Source organism: Cetorhinus maximus, chromosome 19 (assembly GCF_964194155.1).
Source record: "Cetorhinus maximus chromosome 19, sCetMax3.hap1.1, whole genome shotgun sequence".
NCBI lineage: Eukaryota > Metazoa > Chordata > Chondrichthyes > Lamniformes > Cetorhinidae > Cetorhinus > Cetorhinus maximus.
Genome location: NC_135897.1, coordinates 84724840 through 84746867, shown reverse-complemented (window position 1 = coordinate 84746867; position 22028 = coordinate 84724840). Strand labels below are relative to the sequence as shown.

The window sequence follows — 22028 nt, the reverse complement described above, 5'->3', positions numbered from 1 at the left end:
GCGTCCATGGTGAAGAGGAGGCAGCTAGGGCCAGGCAACTGGAATTTGTTGATATGACTTAGGGCATCAGAGGAATCGTGGATGTAGGTGGGAAGACACTGGACAAGGGGAGAGAGAACGTTCTAACGCTGCTCAATGCAACACACCCCATCACTCACCAGTCAGGAACCTTGGTTCATGCCTAACATTCAGAGATTCCACCTTATCCTTAAGCATGGACCAATGCTGAGAGCCTCAGATTCACCTCTCGCTGCATTTACTTAAGCAATTCAACTACAGCAGGCACATCACCCAAACACATTTCAACACACTGACTGACATTCTTCCCTCTCTCTTTCAGGACAAAGTGGCATGAACTGCAGAGAGCAGCAAAGAATTGGTGGGGGTCATGCAATGCCTGCATCTCCTCACCCCTTTGGAGGAGACAGTGCTTCACATCATGGACCAGCTGTGACTGAGGCCATGTATCTAACATCACTGAGAACATTAAGAATCAGAATATGTTGGTATCATATGCACATTTTCAAATCCCACCTTACACTCACAACAACCTGTGCTCAAGCAAATTGCTAGGATTGCTGAAGATACACCCTAGGAAAGCGATAGTGGGGGGGAAGGGAAGGGTAAAACTTCAAGAAGTATGACTAATGGGAAACAAAGCAGCAGGTTAGCGTGTGGAGGGGGGTGGAGGGGGGAGGGGGGGGATTCAACTTCATGGAGAATTATGAAAAAACTGAAAAGAAAGGAGAGCCCAGGAAAGGCTATTAAAGTCTCCAGAACACAAAATAGGACAGAGTGTTTGGAAAGGGCTAGGAATCTAACCTCAAGCACATCAGATAAAGGGACGACAATGAGAAAGGGGACGGGAAATACAGGACTGAAGGTGTTGTATCTGAATGCATGCAGTATGCGAAATAAGGTAAATGAGCTTGTGGCACAGATTGAAACTGGCAGGTATGATGTGGTGGGCATCACGGAGACATGGCTGCAAGGGGATCAGGGAGCTAAATATCCAAGGATATACATCCTATCGAAAAGATAGGCAGGTAGGCAGAGGGGGTGGGGTTGCTTTGTTAGTAAGAAATGAAATTAAATCGATAGCAAGGAATGATGTAGGGTCAGATAATGTAGAATCTGTGGGTAGAGTTGAGGAACCACAAAGGTGAAAAAAACCATAATGGGAGTTATGTACAGGCCTCCGAACAGTAGTCAGGATGTGGGGCACAAGATACACCAGGAGATAGAAAAGGCGTGTAAGAAAGGCAAGGTTACAGTGATCATGGGGGATTTCAATATGCAGGTAGACTGGGAAAATCTGGTTGGTAGTGGATCCCAAGAAAAGGAATTTGTGGAATGTCTACGAGATGGCTTTTTGGAGCAGCTTGTGGTGGAGTCCACTAGGGAACAGGCAATTCTAGATTTAATGATGTGTAATGAGGCAGATTTGATAAGGGAGCTTAAGGTGAAGGAACCCTTAGGAGGAAGTGACCATAATATGATAGAATTTACCCTGCAATTTGAGAGGAAAAAGCTGGAATCAGATGTAACGGTATTACAGTTGAATAAAGGCAACTACAGAGGCATGAGGGAGGAGCTGGCCAGAATTGACTGGGAGATGAGCCTAGCAGGAAAGACAGTGGAACAGCAATGGCGGGAGTTTCTGGGAGTAATTTGGGAGACACAGCAAAAATTCATCCCTAGGAAGAAGAAGCATACTAAAGGGAGGACGAGGCAACCATGGCTGACAAGGGAAGTCAGGAACAGCATAAAGGTAAAGAGAAAGCATACAGTGCGGCGAAGAGCAGTGGGAAACCAGAGGATTGGGAAGCCTACAAAGACCAACAGAGGACAACTAAAAAAGAAGCAAGGAGGGAGAAGATTAAATATGAGGGTAAACTAGCCAGTAATATAAAAGAAGATTGCAAGAGTTTTTTTAGATATATAAAGGGTAAGAGAGGGACAAAAGTGGACATTGGGCCGTTGGAAAATGACACTGGAGAAGTAGTAGTGGGGAACAAAGAAATGGCGGAGGAACTGAATAGGTACTTTGCGTCAGTCTTCACGGTGGAAGACACGAGTAACATCCCCAAAGTTCAAGAGAGTCGGGGGGCAGAGGTGAGTATGGTGGCCATTACCGAGGAGAAGGTGCTAGGAAAACTGAAAGGTCTGAAGGTGGATAAATCACCTGGACCAGATGGATTACACCCCAGAGTTCTGAAGGAGATAGCTGAAGAGATAGTGGAGGCCTTAGTGGTGATCTTTCAGGAATCACTCGAGTCGGGGAGGGTCCCAGAGGACTGGAAAATTGCTAATTTAACCCCCCTGTTTAAGAAGGGAGTGAGGCAAAAGACAGGAAATTACAGGCCGATTAGCCTGACCTCGGTCGTTGGTAAGATTTTAGAGTCCATTATTAAGGATGAGATTTCAGAATACTTGGAAGTGCATGGTAAAATCGGGCAAAGTCAGCATGGTTTCATCAAGGGGAGGTCATGCCTGACAAATCTGTTAGAATTCTTTGAGGAGGTAATGAGTAGGTTAGACAAAGGAGAGCCAATGGATGTTATCTACTTGGACTTCCAGAAGGCCTTTGACACGGTACCGCACAGGAGGCTGCTCAGTAAGATAAGAGCCCATGGTGTTAGAGGCAAGGTACTAGCATGGATAGAAGATTGGCTGTCTGGCAGGAGTCAGAGAGTGGGGATAAGGGGGTCCTTCTCAGGATGGCGGCTGGTGACTAGTGGAGTTCGGCAGGGGTCAGTGACCACAGTCAGGGACCACAACTTTTCACTTTATACATTAATGATCTAGATGAAGGAACTGAGGGCATCCTGGCTAAGTTTGCAGATGATACAAAGATAGGTGGAGGGACAGATAGTATTGAGGAGGCAGGGAGGCTGCAGAAGGATTTGGACAGGTTAGGAGAATGGGCAAAGAAGTGGCAGATGGGATACAACATGGGGAAGTGTGAGGTCATGCACTTTGGGAGGAAGAATAGAGGCATAGACTATTTTCTAAATGGGGAGAGAATTCAGAAATCTGGAGTGCAAAGGGACTTGGGAGTCCTAGTCCAGGATTCTCTTAAGGTTAACTTGCAGGTTGAGTCGGTAGTTAGGAAGGCAAATGCAATGTTGGCATTTATTTCCAGAGGACTAGAATATAAAAGCAGGGATGTGCTGCTGAGGCTTTATAAGGCTCTGCTCAGACCACATTTAGAATATTGTGAGCAATTTTGGGCCCCGCATCTCAGGAAGGATGTTCTGACCCTGGAGAGGGTCCAGAGGACGTTCACGAGAACGATCCCAGGAATGAAAGGCTAAACATATGAGGAACGTTTGAGGACTCTGGGTCTATACTCGATGGAGTTTAGAAGGATGAGGGGGGATCTGATTGAAACTTACAGAATACTGAAAGGCCTGGATAGAGTGGACATGGGGAAGATGTTTCCATTAGTAGGAGAGACTGGGACCCGAGGGCACAGCCTCAGAGTAAAGGGAAGACCTTTTAGAACAGAGATGAGGAGAAACTTCTTTAGCCAGAGAGTGGTGAATCTGTGGAATTCATTGCCACAGAAGGCTGTGGAGGCCAGGTCATTGAGTGTATTTAAGAGCGAGATAGATAGGTTCTTGATTGGTAAAGGGATCAAAGGTTAAGGGGAGAAGACGGGAGAATGGGGTTGAGAAACTTATCAGCCATGATTGAATGGCGGAGCAGACTTGATCGGCTGAATGGCCTAATTTCTGCTCCTATGTCTTATGGTCTTATGGACAGAAACAGGTAGGGTCAGATATGAAGAGGCACAGTGGGATAGGAGGAAACACAGCATGATACAAGGAGGTACAGTGAACTATGAGAAGGGATGCTGGAGTATGAGAACACAGAGTTATATATGAGCTCCTCCAGTGGGATAGGAGCTCACACAGGGGTATAGGAGCTCACACAGGGAGATAGGAGCTCACACAGGGGGATAGGAGCTCACACAGGGAGATAGGAGCTCACACAGGGGGATAGGAGCTCACACAGGGATAGGGGCTCACACAGGGGGATAGGAGCTCACACAGGAAGATAGGGGCTCACACAGGGATAGGGGCTCACACAGGGATAGGGGCTCACACAGGATAGGAGCTCACACAGGGGGATAGGAGCTCACACAGGGATATGGGCTCACACAGGGATAGGGGCTCACACAGGGGGATAGGAGCTCACACAGGGAGATAGGGGCTCACACAGGGATAGGGGCTCACACAGGGGGATAGGAGCTCACACAGGGAGATAGGGGCTCACACAGGGATAGGGGCTCACACAGGGGGATAGGAGATCACACAGGGAGATAGGAGCTCACACAGGGGGATAGGAGCTCACACAGGGAGATAGGAGCTCACACAGGGGGATAGGAGCTCACACAGGAAAATAGGAGCTCACACAGGGGGATAGGAGCTCACACAGGGGGACAGGAGCTCACACAGGGGGATAGGAGCTCACACAGGGGGATAGGAGCTCACACAGGGAGATAGGAGCTCACACAGGGGGATAGGAGCTCACACAGGGGGATAGGAGCTCACACAGGGAGATAGGAGCTCACACAGGGAGATAGGAGCTCACACAGGGGGATAGGAGTTCACACAGGGAGATAGGAGCTCACACAGGGAGATAGGAGCTCACACAGGGGGATAGGAGCTCACATAGGGAGAGTCTCCATAAATATCCCCACCCTCAGTGATGGAGGAGCCCAGCACAGCAGTGGAAAAGATAAGGCTGAAGCATTGACAATAATCTTCAGCCAGAAGTGCCGAGTGGATGATCCATCTCAGCCTTCTCTGGAGGTCCCCAGCAGCACAGATGCCAGGCTTCAGCCAATTTGATTCACTCCACATGATGTCAAGAAATGTCTTAAGGCACTGGATACCTGTAAAGGCTATGGGCCCTGACAATATTCCAATAGTACTGAAGATTTGCGCTCCAGAACTTGCTGAGCCTCTAGCCAAGCTGTTCCAGTACAGCTACAAAGCTGCACTTACCTGGCTATGTGGAAAATTGCCCAGGTATGTCCTGCATACAAAAAGCTGGACCGATCCAACCAAGCCAATTACTGGCCCATCAGTCTTATTTTTATTCATTCACGGGATGTGACTTCCCTGGGTAGGCCAGGATTTATTGCCCATCCCTAGTTGCCCTTGAGAAGGTGGTGGTGAGCTGCCTTCTTGAACAGCTACAGTCCCATGTGGTGTAGATACACCCACCGTGCTGTTAGGAAGGGAGTTCCAGGATTTTGACTCAGCGGCAGTGAAGGAACGGCGATATATTTCCAAGTCAGGATGGTAAGGGACTTGGAGGGAAACTTCCAGGTGGTGGTGTTCCCATCTATCTGCTGCCCTTGTCCTTCTAGATGGTAGTGGTCATGGGTTTAGCACTGCTGCATGAGGCAAGAATTAGAGATCTCGGAGTGTTGTAGGGCTGGAGCAGGTTACAGAGATAGGGTGGAAAGGAGACTTGATGTTGATGTTTTCCTCACTATTGTTTCAATATCATAATACAGATCAGAGCTCTGAAGGATAAAAGCATTGGAATAACTGTAGGTGAAGGAAAAATTGTAAAATTGTCTAATGAATATTTTGTATATTCACGAGAAAGGAAAATACTTGCTTAGTATCCAATCACTGATTTTAAATTTTTAGTGCAATTTAAACATCCTGTTGGCACTCCTCATGGTGTTGTAATGTCAGAGTAGGGTATATTTCTAAATGGAAAACTCCAGAAATACTCAGGTCAGATGCTGTCTGACATGTTGAGTATTTCCAGCAGTTTCTGTTTCTATTTCAGATTTCCAGCATCTGCCGCATCTACCAAATGCAGCAAGACCAGGACAATATCCAGGCTTGGGCTGACAAGTGGCAAGTAACATTCGTGCCACACAAGTGCCAGGTAGTGACCATCTCCAACAAGATAGAATCTAACCATCACCCCTTGACATTCAATGGCATTACTATTGCTGAATCCCTCACTATTAACGTCGGGGGGTTACCATTAACCAGAAACTGAACTGGACCAGCCATGTAAATACTATGTCTACAAGAGCAGGTCAGAGGCTAGGAATCCTGTGGCAAGTAACTCACCTCCTGACTTCTCAAAGCCTGTCCACCATCTACAAGCCACAAGTCAGGAGTGTGATGGAATACCCTCCACTTGCCTGGATGAGTGCAGCTCCCACAGCACTCAAGAAGCTTAACACCTTCCAGGACAAAGCAGCCCGCTTGATTGGGACCCTTCCACAAACATTCACTCCCACCATCACTGACGAACAGTAGCAGCAGTGTGTACCATTTACAAGATGCGCTGCAGGAACTCACCAAGCCTCCTCAGACAGCACCTTCCAAACCCACAGCCACTACCATCTTGAGGAACAAGGGTGGCAGCTATATGGGAACACCACCACCTGGAAGTTCCCCTCCAAGCCACTCACCATCCTAACTTGGAAATATATTGCCGTTCCTTCATTGTTGCTGGGTCAAAATCCTGGATCTCCCTCTGCAACAGCACTGTGGGTGTACCTACACCACATGGGCTGCAGCAGTTCAAGAAGGCAGTTCACCAGCACCTTCTCAAGGGCAATTAGGGATGGGCAATAAATGCTGGCCTAGCCAGTGACACCCACATTCCATGAAAGGATGAAAAAAAAATACTTTCTGTCTTTCCAATGGGTTTGAATAATGTTTGAAATTGTGATCAATACTCACTGAAAGCACCTTTCAGTATTGTGGTTAGTATAAGTGACACATAACCATCCATGTTGATCTCCTCTGCTCTTTTAGTATTGCTCAATATTCTAAGACTACTTTATTTTTCTTTTATTCAGTTCAGACAAGGATTGCCTATACAAAACATTAATTTCTCTCAAAATGCTTATGAATCTGCCTCTATTGCCAGAAGTTGCTTCACAAACCACAGCCTCCATTCTGTGAGGTTCCAAAGGCCAGGCACTTAGACAGAGTGCACTGTTGTGATATTATTCGTTCTGTAATGAAGGAGTGCTACATTTCTGGAATGGAACAACACAAGGTGGAACTTATGTTATTATTTGAAGAGCAGGAAGTTCTCCTGGACTTCTGGTGAATGTCATTCGCTCAACCAACACCAATAAACACAGATGACCTGGTTGCTATCTCACTTCCGGTTGAGAAAGTTTACTGTATGAAAATTGGCTGCTTCATAACCCCGAATCACAACCGTGGCTGCACTTCAGAAATAATGCATTGGCCGGAAAGCACTCTGAGGCATCCTGAGGATGTGACGGGTGCTACAGAAATGCAAGTCAGTATTTTATTTTCCTGCGCAACATTACATCCTCAACCGACATCATCTAAATAATGAACTCTTTTTCTCTCTCTCATTCCTGTTTTTGGGATGTCTCTGGTATAGAGTTGCTGCTGCATTCGTCCACACGACAGTCACTGGGTTTCAAAAATAATCCATTGTGTGAAAATCAGAGACTGCTCTGGGGGGGTTTCTACTTCAGAATTGGAAAATGGATAGAAAACTGTAAGCCGATGAACAGAGAAATGGGAGGAAAGTGCTGGCCATTAATTGATACTTTGCTGAAACACCAACTATTTCCTTGTTACCTCACATCGGAATTACAGTGCAAAAAAGAGACTAATACACCTTCAATTATGGTTGTGTCATAATGATAGAGTTGTTGACTTACCACAGCAATCGATCTCTATCAATTCATCTACAATAGACACAGATGTCAGGCAAGGAAAGCACCCGGTAGTAAAGAGCTTGTTCTACCCCAAGCATATACCTACCTCATGTCATGCCTCCCCAAGTCTCTGCTGGTATGGCACAACCAAAAATGAATGAACAAACATGTCAATCACAAGACACGAAACCATTTGCTCTGATGTTAATTGTTGGTTTATTAGATTTCAAGTTGCAACCATCATCTTTATCCTTCATTGTAGCTCATCAATCTGAACAGAACATATAAATACCAAACTCAACCACACACAACAGAGCTGCTCAGAGGTACCGTACAATCGTATCATCATCATCATAGGGGAAAAATAGTTTTATTATTTAACAAACTTCTTTGCTTCTTCTTAAAAAGTGCTCATGTAAAATTACAAATCTAGGCAAAATTGACAGTTTAAATGAACAGCTTTGCCACGTCCTTATGAGGCTCAAGAATGCAAGCCACTGAAAAGCACAAAGCATCTGCGGCCACACATCTGTAGACAGCCTATCTTATAGTCAAATTCATTCATATAAACCATTATTTTGGTCCAGTGCATCATAAGGGAGTCTTTGCAAACAAATAAATAAATTCCATTTATACTAGAACATTCCGTTGTTGATCAGCTAAAAGCACCAAAATTGACTTTTAGCAAAAACAATAAACAGAGAAAAAAATTCCAGCAGCTTTTTTTTACAGGACCTACAAGATCCAAGAAACACGTCTCATTGTAAAACTTCAATTTCTTTTTCTTTTTAAATAAAATAATCTACTCTCACTTTACATTATTTATTCACATCAGCTACATCACAGGGGGGGAAAAAAAAAGCATGTGTTGAAATAATGTTTAAAAAAAAAACCAAAAGTAATAACAAAAAAAGAATGTCGGGATGAACAATTAACAAAAACCCCCACAGGGAGCTTGGTCAGGTACATTGGTCTTCATTGTTCTCCAGGGACTGTCTGGTCTGTGCTTCGTTCCAAGGTTCAGTAATGGGGAGGATGGCTGTATGGATTCGATGGCTGCTGAGGCTGATTACCTGGTAGGATGAAAGTGGCACAAGCATCACAATCGGTTATTCACTTAAGGGAATAAGCCAGGCATGCCCGTTACTCAGCAATTTGTCAATTAGAAGAGAGTTAACGTGACATTTCTATTGGCGAGATTGAGAAAGTGAGAGAGAACCTGTTAAGAGTCATTACAGGACAATAGTCTTATCAAGGAATTTGGATGGCAGTGTGATCTGTGGTGGAGAAGGGGAAAGGAAAGAGAGGGTGAAGAGGGAGGGGGCAGGGAAAGAACTAAAGAAGGGGAAGGCAGTGGGGAGAGGAAGAAGAGGTGAGAAAATTGCCTGGCGAACTCAAGTAGAAAAATGAAGCTGGCTGGCTGGCTTTGTTGATTCAGCTGAACACATTTTACATTTTGCCCAGGGTGTAATGTTCATTTCGAATTCAGTTTTCAATATGTGTGGCTGCTGTTCAGCTTCCCTTCTGGCCAGCGTTATGAATTGTGTTGCAGGCTGAAGGACTACTTTGGTGCCAATAAGTGTTGCATTTAATTTGGTTTTTAAATGGTTTCTAGATGCTAATTTCAAACTTCTCCTGTATATACTACCCACTGGTCTCAAAACTGGTGTCGGCGTTACTGCTGCCGCAGTTCCCGAGTCCATGAATGTTTTCCCTTCAAGTATTTATCCAATTCCATTTCGAAAGTGACCATTTGATCTACTTCTACAACCATTCCAGAAAATAAAAACTTGCTGCTTTAAAGAAAAATTCTTATCTCCCTCTGGCTCTTTTGTCAATTATCTTTGGTTACCAACCTTCCCGTCAGTGGAACCAGTTTCTTTCCATCTACTGCATCAAAATCCTTCATAATTTTGAACACATCTATTAATTCTTCCCTTACCATTCTCTACTTTAAGGAGCACAATCCCAGCATCTCCTGTCTCTCCATTTAACTGAAGTCCCTTATCCCTGGTACCATTCAGTAATCCTCTTCCATGTCCTTTTCAAAGTCTAGATGTCCTTCCTAAAGTGTGGTGCCCAGAATTGAACACAATACTCTAGCTGAGGCCTAACCAGTCATTTATAAAAGGTTTACCATAACTTCCTTGCTTTTGTGTTCTATGCCTTTATTTAGAAAGCTAAGGATCGATCTTGCATGCATTTTTAACCATCTGACCAACTTGTCCTGCCCCCTTCAAAGATTTCTGTATGTGAACCTCCTGGTCCTCTTGTTCCTTCAAATGCAGGGAGAGATGGTGGTGCAGTCGTAATGTCCCCGGACTAGTAATCCAGAGGCCCTGGCTAATGCCCTGGGATCACAACTTCAAATCCCACCATGATGGGATTTAAGTCCCATGATGGCTGATGGAATTTAAATTGAATTAATTAATTAATTAAAATATAGAATCGAAAGCTGGTCTCAGTAATGGCAACCATGAAACTATCACCAATTGTTCTTTCAAAAAAAACTTTTGCACTAATGTCCCTTAGGGAAGGAAAACTGCAGTCCTTACCTGGTCCGGCCTACACGTAATTCCAGACTATTAACTGGTCTCTGAAATGGCCTAGCAAACCACTCAGTTGTATCTGCCACAGGCACACCCAACCCTGCAAAGTCCTCCTTACTAACATCTGGGGATGTGCCAAAATTGGGAGAGCTTTCCCACGGACTAGTCAGGCAACAGTCTGACGTTGTCTGTAAGCTATGATTCTGTGAGCATGACTATGTAACAGACACCATCACCATCATCCCTGGACATGCTTTGTTCCACCAGCAGGACAAACCCAGCAGAGGCAGTGGCGCAGTGGTATACAGGAGGGAGGAAGTTGCCCTGGGAGTCCTCAACATTGACCCTGGACCTCATGGAATCTCATGCCATCAGGTCAAATATGGGCAAGGAAACCTCCTGATGATTACCGCCCTCCCGCAACTGATGAATCAGATACCAACTGCAGGAAGCACTGAGGGTGGCAAGGGCACAGAATGTACTCCAGGTGGGGAACTTCGCTGTCTGTCACCAAGATCGGCTTGGTAGCACCACGACTGACTGAGCTGCCCAAGTCCTGAAGGACATATCTGCCAATCTGGGGATGCGACAGGTAGTGAGGGAAGCAACAAGAGGGAAAAGCCTCCTAGACTGTTGTCCACACCAAACTACCTGTTGCAGATGCATCAGTATAGATAGGAGTGGCCAGCGCACAGTCCTTGTGAAGACGAAGTCCCGTCCTCACATTGAGCATATACAGCATCGTGCTGTGTGACACTACCATCATATTAACTGGGAATAGATTCAGACCATAGCTAGCTGTTCAAAACTAGGCATCCACGAGGTGCTGTGGGCCATCAGCAGCAGCAGAACTCTATTTAACCACAATGTGTAGCCTCATGGTTTGGCATATCCCTCACTCTACCATTAACATTGAACTAGGGTTGATCCCTTGGCTTAATGAAGAGTACAGGAGGGCATGCCAGGAGCAGCACCTAAGAATGAGGCATCAATCTGGTTAATACTAATGGACTACTTGCATGCTAAATAGAAGAAGCAGCAAGCAATAGACAGAGCTAAGCGATTCAACAACCAATGGATCAGTCCTAAGCTCTGCAGTCCTGTCACATCCAGTTGCGAATGGTGGTGGTCAATTAAAAAACTAACAGGAGGAGGAGACTTCACAACTAAACTCATCCTCAATGATGGTGGAGACCAGTACGTGCGTCTAAAGGACAAGGCTAACACAATTGCAACGCCTTCAGTCAAAAGTGTCGAGTGGATGATTCCCCTCGGCCTCCTTCGGAGGTCTCCAGCATCACCGATGCCAGCCTTCGGACAATTTGAATCACTCCAAGTGATATTCAAGAAACGCCTGAAGGCACTGGATATTGTGAAGGCTATGGGCCCTGATACCACCCCGGCTGTAGTACTGAAGATTCACGCAAGAACTAGCTGTACCCCTAGCCAAGTTATTCCAGTACAGCTACAATACTGGCACCAACCCAACAATGTGGAAAATTACCCAGGTATGACCTGTCCACAAAAGGCAGGACAAATCTATTCTGCCCAATTACCATCCCATCCATCTATTCACTATCATCAGCAATGTGATGGAAGGTGTCGTCGACAGTGCAATCTAACGGCACTTACACAGCAATAGCCTGACCCTCAGTTTAGGTTCTGCCAGGGCTACTCGGCTCTTGATCTCATTACAGCCTTGGTCCAAACATGGACAAAAGAGCTGAATTCAAGAGGGATGGTGAGAGGTACTGCCCTTGACATCAAGGCAGCATTTGATCGAGTGCATCAAGGAATCCTGGCAAAATTGAAGTCAATAGGAATCAGGCGTGAAAACTCTCCACTGGTTGGAGTCATACCTAACACAAAGGAAGATGGCTGTGGCTGTTAGAGGCCAATCAACTCAGTCCCAGAACATCACTGCAGGAGTTCCTCAGGGAAGTGTCCTAGGCCCAACCATCTTCAGCTGCTTCATCAATGACCTTCCCTCCATCATAAGGTCAGAAGTGGTGATGTTCGCTGATGATTGCACAATGTTCAGCACCATTCGCAACTCCTCAAATACCAAAGCAGTCAGTATCCATATGCAGCAAGACCTGGACAACTTTCAGGCCTGGGCTGGTAACTAGCAGGAGACATTTGCGGCACACAAGTGCCAGGCAATGACCATCCAACAAGAAAGAATTTAATGATCTCTCCTTAACATTCAATGCCATTGCCCAATATCAACATCCTGGAGGTTACCATTGACCAGAAATGGAATTGGACCAGCCATACAAATTATGTGCCTACAAGAGCAGGTCGGAGACTGGGAATTTTGAGGGGAGCAACTCACCTCCTGACTCCCCAAAGCCTGCCCACCATCTACAAGGCACAAATCAGGAGTGTATTGAATACTCTCCACTCGCCTGGATGAGTGCAGCTTCAACAACACTCAAGAAGCTCAACATCATCCAGGACAAAGCAGCTTGCTTGATCAAAACCCCTTCCACTAACTTAAACATTCACTCCCTCCAGCACCGACGCACAGTGGCAGCAGTGTGTACCATCTACAAAACGCACTGCAGCAACTCACCAAGGGTCCTTCGACAACAACTTCCCAAACCCGTGATCTCTACCACCAGAAGGACAATGGCAGCAGATGCATGGGAACACCACCACCTGGAAGTTCCCCTCCAAGCCACTCACCACCCTGGCTTGGAACTATATCACTGTTTCTTCACTGTCGTTGGGTCAAAATCCTGGAACTCCCTTCCTAACAGGACTGTGGGTGAACCTACACCACATGAACTGCAGTAGTTCAAGAAGACAGCCCACTGCCACCTTCTGAAGGGCAATAGAGATGGGCAACAAATGCTGGCCCAGCCAGTGATGCCCACATCTCATGCAAGATTTTTTTTTTTTAATTGTTGAGCTTTTACTTCCCCACCGTCTTTCCTTATTTGCTTGCCCACACCTACAGTCTTGTGGTTCTGACCCTTCGCCCATTTCAATCTTTCCCACAACTCTTGTACTTCTTCCCCAGCCCTTTTGACCTTCTTAGCACAATTTGCCACCGAGACGCTGGCTGCCTGAGTTTCTGCCCTCTTTTTGCTCACTCTAATCCGCTTCCCCCTCTGATCTCTGGTGCTCCCATTCTCTTGGTTCCAAACCCCCAGCGGAAACCAATTCTGATGAAGCGTTCCAACTGGAAGGGCAACAGTAAAGATGCTGTTTGGCCTAATGGCCATCTCCAAACTATTCCTGTTTTTGTTGGATATTTTCGTTTTCTTTTTCTTATGAGTACATTCAAAACGCAGCTTGGTGTTAGATATAACCGTCATCCAGCACGTGAAATCTCATTTGAACTTGGTACCTACTGGAGAGCTGCTTTTGCAGCTGTCGAACCAGCGCTGCCGTCTGTTGCTGCTGTTGGGTCTGTTGCATACCCTGTCTGGAAAACTGGGATGAGGAAAAAGAAACACGTGATCAATACTTCATCTGTTCATTGCTCCAGTCCCCTTAACTATTACTACTTCTGGATGTGAATGTCAGCCCTGTACATGGGAGAACGTTAATTAAGAATTTATCCACCAGAGGAGGGTTCACTTTTATTTAGCAAAAGGTAGCACACAAATGTCACTCTGATTTCCACAAGCATTTCTGGTAGGTTTGCACCTTGTTGCTCTTCATCTCCCCTCCCGCAACATTAAAGGCACTTCGGGATATTCAGACAAGGGGTGTAGCCATTTTCAGTTAAATGCCAATAAATGCTAACAACAACAACAACAAGAATTTATATTGCACCTTTAATGTTGTAAAATGTCCCAGGGTACCTCACAGGAGCATTATGAACCAAAGTGTGGCAGCTGGCACCATGAGGAGATCTGAAGACAGGAGTTGGTCAAAGAGGTTAAGGAATAACTTAAAGGTTGTGAGAGGGAGGTTTAGGGAGGGAATTCCAGAGCTTAGGGCCTAGACAGCTGAATGCATGGCTGCCAATGGTGGAGTCATTAAAATCAGGGGTGAGAGAGAGGCCTGGAGGGAGCAGAGAAGAACTTGGGAGGGTTGGCGGAGGTTATACAGATAGGGAGAGATGAGGCCATGGAGGGATTTGAAGTGAAGGATGAGAATTTTAATATCAAGACATTGTCAAAACGGAAGCAGAGCTCAAATAATCTTTCGAACACTATAGAAGAATGCAAGGCCTTCTGTCTCCCTCTCCCTCATGTTGCGAGATCCTTCTCCCAGCTCTTGGATTCTCCCCTCCTGCTTCAAACCCATTGTGGACCTGTGCGTTCCTGTCCAGTTTCATCTCTGTGCAACTCCTCCCATGCATGACAGCTGCCCACTGGCATTTCATTTCTCTAGGCATTTTTTTTTCTTGAAGTTATCAAGTATGTTAAAAGAACTCACAACACTCTCGAAACTAATGTCCCAGTAAAAGCTGCGGCTATAACCACACATATCACCACTCATAAAGAAGACAACTTAAGAGTGATGCTGGCCAGAATAGGACGAGGGTTGATGTGGAAGGAGGGTAAAGGAAATGGAGGAAGGTACGGGTGTGATGGGGGTAATTGAGTCGCATGGGCAAAGGTGAGGGTGACTGAGGGGTAAATGGAAAGATGATGAGCTTGATGGGGCTGAATTGCAGGACAACAGGCGGGGGGTGGAATGGTGAAGCGGAAGGGTTAAAGAGAAGTAAGAAAATGGGGGAAAAGGCAAAGAATATTGAAAGGCTACATGAAAAGGAGGAGGAGAAATGGAGAAAGGGATAATTAGAGGGAAAAGGGAAACAACAACGTAAAGAGGTTGATATCAATACAATCATTCCAAGTATTATTTTTTAAATACTCCCAGCTACAGTCTTGCTAAGTTGACAATTTACTAATTTAAGTACAATAAAAATGCTAAAAAAAAAACCAAGAAAATTAAACTTACCTACACATAGAATAACATGTTCAAAATGCTCCCAATAGCTTCATAGTTTCCATTCGAGGTATAGATCTGTCTGGCAATCATGAGTTGAGGGTGGGTTCTAAGAATCACCATTCACAGATCACACTGTGTGCAAGTCTCAGCCCCTACTACCCTATTTGCTGATGGCCAAGTAAAATGGAAGTCTATTATGATAAGTCGTTAAGGGAATTTTTGTATGTGTAAGTTACTATATTCAAGTCACACTTCAATTAGCAACTACAGTGTGCTTCTCATGTTTATAGCTGGGCTTTGAGAAACTAATGTTTAAAATAGAAAGGTGCAATCTGGTCTGTAGGCCTCTGTCCTCCATTTTGATATTTTTACACCCCTATCTCAGCGGCCCCAAGTGCCAGTCTGTATCTTCCACTCACGATTTGCTTTCAGAAGCACTGACCCTTGTTCTGCTATCAACTACCATCTTGCTTTCAAACAGGGCTGACCTTTATGCCGCAATTAACACCTGCTTTATTCTTTAATACTATCATTACCATTCCCTTTGTCTTGTGTCCATGACATCTTTGTCATTTCATCTCTCCTGACCTCCAACCAACCCTGAGCTTCTATTTTTCTCCAGCTGCTCCTTTTCAACAGTATAAGACCCTTCACATTTCTACTCTCTTCAGCTCTGAAGAAGCCATATGGACTCAAAACGTTAACTGTTTCTCTCTCCACAGATGCTACCAGACCTGCTGAGTTTTTCCAGCATTTTCTGTTTTTATTTATTATTAATCTAGTCCGTATGCTTTAATTTGTGTAATAATACAATAACATCTTGAATTTATATAGTCCCCTGTGAAGCTAGAAAATCATGCTGCCCCCACCCCACCCCCATAAAAAAACATAAAAATGTAAAATTTGAAATTTCTGCAAACAATTTTCGACCTGGGGGGGAGTGAATCTCCACAGTTACCAATGTTCCTTTCAGAGCCGGAGAGTTTGATTGGCACTTCAAGAACAAAAATCTTCTCTATTAAAAAGGTCCTCACGCTGTAACGTAGCTGCCCTAACTTTCAGCAATGAGTTTAATGGGTAAATAACCTATAAGTGCAGCAAACTCTTGGAACACATGGGGAGGTCGAGGAGGGAGCTGCTGTTTTCACAAGACCAACGACGGAGCGACACAAATCATCCAGCCACTCGCGGTGATCGGCACCTCATGGTATTATCGCTTTGTTGACATTACACATTAGTAACGGCATGTACATTAAACCTCAGCATTATTGTGGCCAGCAAAGTCTGGCCCAATGTTTTCTTAAAAGAACTTTGACAAAATGCATGAAACACACTTTATCACATTATTACTCGCTGGGGATAAGATCTTCAACAGGACTACACAGGACAGGAAGGCAGCTGTCATCAGCTGGACCAACCCTCACATCCCGAGGGCAATAAATTATGGTACTGCCATTAAAACACCACAACATCAAGAATATTGCTGATTACCACGGCACTTGTTCTAGCACAATTTAGTCTATAAGACTTTGCATGACAGTGGAAACTGTTCATTGTATAGTGCAGATTGAGTTGAAGGTAACTACTGTCTATCAGGATAAAGATGACTTAATTTTCTTTTACTTATGTTTACAAGCACATGAGCAAGTAGTTAGCTCACCATAGCGTTGTTACTTTGAAAATGGACCAATTTTTTTTTTTTAAAAAGAACTTTATCCAAATGCATGAAACACACATTATTTTATTATTACACGCTGGAGATCAGGTCTTGAACAGGACTGACTACATAGGACAGGAAGACTTGTGCCTTTTAGTCTCATCTTAAACAAAAAATAATTTTTCATCTGCCTCTTAAGAAGAATAAAAGGTGATTTGGAGAGAGATGTATTTTTATTCTTGGAAACTATCCTTTAATCTCTGTGTAGTGCAGCACAGTCTCAGAATCTGTCCAGTGCGCGCAATGTGCATTCTGCAATTGCGGAGTGTCACATGATCTACAAACTCTGATGAATGCAGAAGAAAATCACCTGAATAGAACACTCTGCATTCTTATTTGCTCTATTATCCAAACATACTTGTGCCCCAATGAGACAAGATTCAGCAGCAACAAGGAGGCAGCGCAATGTTATCAAGTTAGAGAACCTTATGGCACAGAGAAGGCCATTCAGCCCATTGTCTGTACTGGTTCTTTGAAAGAGCTGTCCCATTTAGGTTGACAATAAAAGCCATTAACATTACAGCTAATGAGGCATAACCAAATATGAATCAGTGAAAGAGAAAATAGATGCCTGATCTGTTTTATTCACTCAAAACATTAAGGAGAGGAAATGGAACATCTGACTCAAGAGTTCCATGCAATAAATTCAACCAAATAATTGCTTGGTAGTACAGACGTTGAGTACTGCTGGAAAAAAAATGATATATCGCAGTTTTCTTTCTTGCACTCATCAGGACAGACACAAGAAAACCCAAATTTCAAAGGGAGCAACAATTTATACTGCATGAGAAAAGGGCACTGATTGGTTGGCAAGTTGATTCTGATTGGTCGGGCTGTTGCCATGGAGAATGCATCAGGGAACTACTGTCCTCCATACTTCTGCTTAATTTAAAGGCAGCAAATGCCTGGGCATGGAGGAGAGTGCAAGAGGAGGATTCTGGGACAGGCAGTCAACAGCACCTAGGGGAGAGTGTGGGAGGAGGACCCTGAGACAGGCAGTCAGCAGAACCTACGGGAAGAGTGTGAGAGGAGAACCCTGAGACAGGCAGTCAGCAGCGCCTACAGGAGAACCCTCGGATAGGCCATTAGCAGCACCTAGAGGAGAGTGTGGGAGGAGGAACGTGAGACAGGCAGTCAGCAGCACTCAGGGGAGAGTGTGAGAGGAGAACCTTGGGACAGGCAGTCAGCAGCATCTAACACCTAACATCACAGGAAAAACATAGGTTCATTGGTTGGTCAGAAACTGTTAGCGAGTGTCATCAAACAGCTGAGAATGAGAAAAACACATTCATTTCAAAAGGAGCTACTTACATTTAAGTAAGAAATACAAGCAATAGAGAAATAAAGTTAAGTTGAGGCCAGGTAAAATAAAGTTGCATAAGTAAACCAAAGTAAAATAAAGTTAACGCAAGGGAAGTAAATTGAAGCTGGCAGGACAGCTCTGTAATGTGGAATGCATGTCTTGTAATATGTGGGAAGTTGTGGACGCTACCAGTGTCCTAGGTGACCACATGTGCAGGAAGTGTCACCAGCTGCAGAAACTTGAGCCCTGGGTTTCAAAGCTCGAGCAGTGGCTGGAGTCACCGTGGCACATCCGCGAGGCTGAGAGCCATGTGGATAGCATGTTCCGAGAGGTGGTCATACCGCAGCTAAGGAGCCTGGAGGAAGGGTATGGGTGAGAAAATTAGGCAGGTAGTGCAGGAGTCCCTTGGGGTACCACTCACCAATTGGTTTTCCGTTTTGGATACCGGTGAGGGTGTTGGTTCCTTGGAGGAGCACAGTCAGAGCCAGGTTTATGGCGCCACAGGCAGCTCTGCTGTACAGGAAGGGAGAAAGAAGAGGGGAAGAGCAGTAGTAATAGGGGATTCATTAGTTAGGGGAACAGACAGGCATTTCTGTGGTCGTAAACATGACTCCAGGATGGTATGTTATCTCCCTAGTGCCAGGGTCAAGGATGTCATGAAGCGGCTGCAGGATATTCTTCTGGGGGAGGGTGATTAGTCAGAGGTCATGGTTCACGTTGGTACCAATAACTTAGGTAGAAAAGGGGATGAGGTCCTGAAAGCAGACTTTAGGTTGTTAGGAAGGAGATTGAAAAGCAGGACGATTAAAGCAGTAATCTCAGGATTACTCGCAGTCCCACGCACAAGCATGTATAGGAGAACTGAGCGAATCAACACATGGCTGGAAAGCTGGTGTAGGAGGGAGGGCATCAGATTTCTGAGGCATTGCGACCGGTTCTGGGGAAGGTGGGACTGTACAAACCGGATGGTCTACGCCTGAACAGGACTGGGACAAATGTCCTCACAGGGAGATTTGTTAGTGCTGTTGGCGGGGGAGGGGGTTTAAACTAGATTGGCAGGGGGATGGGAACCTGAGGGCAAATTCAGAGCGCAGAATGGGAGGTGGAGAATTAGTGAGTGCCTCTGAAAGACAGAAGCAGCACAGGTTAAAAAGTGCACAGCACATGAATTAAAAGGTATAAATGTAAATACAAGGAGCATAATAAATAAAGCTGGTGAGCTGAGAGCACAGATAGACACATGGCAGTGTGATATCATCGCTACAACGGAAACTTGGCTTCAGGAGGGCAGCTAATGGCAGCTCAACATCCCTGGATATAGAGCTTACAAGCAGGATAGGGAGGGGGAAAAAGAAGTGGGGGTGTATCATTATTGGTTAAAGAATCAATTACAGCTGTGAGGAGGGATGATATACTAAATGAAGCATCAAATGAAGCTTTATGGGTTGAGCTCAGAAATAAAAAAGGGGCAGCCACACTGCTAGGAGTGTACTGTATACCCCCAAATAGTGGAAGGGAGTTAGAAGAGCAAATATGTAGACAGATTTCTGAGTGCAAAAACAATAGGGCAGTATTCGTTGGGGACTTCAACTACCCTAATATCAATTGGGATATGAACAGTGTGAAGGGCACAGAGGGCGAAAAATTCTTGAACTGCATTCAAGAGAACTTTTTTAGCCAGCACGTAACAAGCCCAATGAGAGGAGGCTCAATTGTAGATTTAGTCTTTGGAAATGAAGCTGGGCAAGTGGACGAAGTAGCAATGGGGGAACCATTTTGGAGATAGTGACCATAATATAGTTAGATTTATCATCATCATGGAAAAGGACAAAGATAGAACAGGAGTAAAAGTTCTAAATTGGGGGCGAAGGCAAATTTGACAAAGCTGAAAGGTGAGCTGGCGAGAGTGGGCTGGATACAGCTATTAGAGGGAAAGCCTGTCAAATCAGTGCAGACATGTCCCCAAAAAGAATAAGGGTGGCACGACCAAATCTAGAGCCCGCAGGTTATGCAGAAGCACACAGGCCAAGATGAAGCAGAAAAAGAAAGCTTATAACAGTCACAAAATACTGTAGGAAGCCTAGAGGAGTGCAGAAAGTACAGGAGTGAAGTAAAAATGGAAATTAGGAAATCAAAGAGAAGGTACAAAAAAATATTGGCAGGTAAAATCAAAGAAAATCCTAAGATGTTTTACCAGTACATTAAGAGCAAGAGAATAACTAAGGAAGAGATAGGGCCTATCAGAGATGTACATGGTAACTTGTAGGTTGATGCAGATGATGTGGGCAGGGTTCTCAATGAGTACTTTGTCTCTGTATTCACAAAGGAGAGGGATGATGCAGACATTCTAGAGGAGGATTGTGAAATATTACATACAATAAGCATGAGAGGAAGTACTGGAGGGACTGGCATCCTTGCAGGATCAGGGCCAGATGGACTTTATCCCAGGCTGTTGGAGGAAGTCAGGGAGGAAATAACGGATGCTCTGAGGATCATTTTTCAATCTCACTAGATACAGGCGAGGTCCCAGAAGATTGGAGGGTTGCGAACGTTATTAAAAAGGGTGTGAGGGATAGGCCAGACAATTATAGGCCGGTCAGTCTGACTTCGGTGGTGGGCAAATTATTGGAATCAATTCAGAGAGACAGGATAAACTGTCACTTAGAAAGGCATGGATTGTTCAGGGATAGTCAGCATGGTGTTGCTAGGGGGAGATCATGTCTTACTAACTTAACAGTATTTTTGAGGAAGTAACAAGGAGGATTGATGAGGGTAGCACAGTAGATGTTGTCTACATGGATTTCAGTAAGGCATATGACAAGGTCCCACAGGGCAGACTGGTCAGGAAAGTGAGATCTCATGGGATACAGGAGAAGGTAGCAGGTTGGATCCAAAACTGGCTCAGTGACAGGAAACAAAGGGTAATGGTCGATGGATGTTTCTGCAAATGGAAAACTGTTTCCAGTGGTGTTCCACAGGGCTCAGTGTTGGGGCCTTTGCTGTTTGTTGTATGTATTAAAGATTTAGACTTAAATGTGGGAGGCATAATTGGGAAAATTACAGATGAGATAAAATTGGTGTGTAATTGATAGTGAAGAGGATAGCTGTCAACTCCAGAGTGATATCAATGGTTTAGTTGAGCGGGCGGAAAAGTGGCGAATAGAATTCAACCCGGAAAAGTGTGAGGTAATGCCTTTGAGGAGGGCAAACAAAGCAAGGGAATAGTCAATAAACAGATAGTCACTGAGGGGGGTGAGGAATTGAGAGACCTTGGAGTGCATGTCCACAGGTCCTTGAAGGTGGCAGGACAGGTGGACAAGTGGTCAAGAAAGCATATGGAATGCTCTCCTTTATTGGGTGAGGTATTAAATACAAAAGCAGGGATGCAATGATAAAAATGTTTAAATGCTGATTAGGCCACAGCTGGAATTTTGTTTACAGTTCTGGTCACCACATTACAGGAAGGACATAATTACTCTGCAGAGAGTGCAGAGGGGATTTATAAGAATGTTGCCAGGGCTTGAAAATTGCAGCTATGAGGAGAGATTGGAAAGGCTGGGGTTGTTTTCCAAAGAACAGAGGAGGCTGAGGGGTGACCTAATCGAGGTGTACAAAATTATGTGAGGCCTAGATAGGGTAGACAGGGAAGACTTGCTTCCCCTAGCTCAGGGGTCAATTACTAGGGGGCATAGATCTAAGGTGATTGGTAAAAGGATTAGGGGGGACATGAGGAAAAACTTTTTCACCCAGAGGGTGGTGGACGTCTGGAATTCACTGCCTAAGTTGGTGGTTGAGGCTGAAACGCTCAACTCATTTAAAAGGTACCTGGATCTGCATCTGAAGCACTGT

At 44.9% G+C, this 22028-nt stretch overlaps 1 protein-coding gene across 1 annotated transcript in view; it reads right to left on the bottom strand.

The window, feature by feature from the left end:
- Window positions 1–7895: 7895 nt before the first annotated feature.
- Window positions 7896–22028, bottom strand: part of LOC144693984 (mediator of RNA polymerase II transcription subunit 12-like protein) — a 590784-nt gene continuing 576651 nt past the window's right edge. Inside the window, exons 45-46 of the mRNA XM_078564267.1 lie at window positions 13605–13686; window positions 7896–8769 (exon numbers count right to left, since the gene is read on the bottom strand). Coding sequence (XP_078420393.1) covers window positions 8717–8769; window positions 13605–13686 — 135 coding nt within the window. The 3' untranslated portion in view covers window positions 7896–8716. The remainder of the gene's footprint in view (window positions 8770–13604; window positions 13687–22028) is intronic.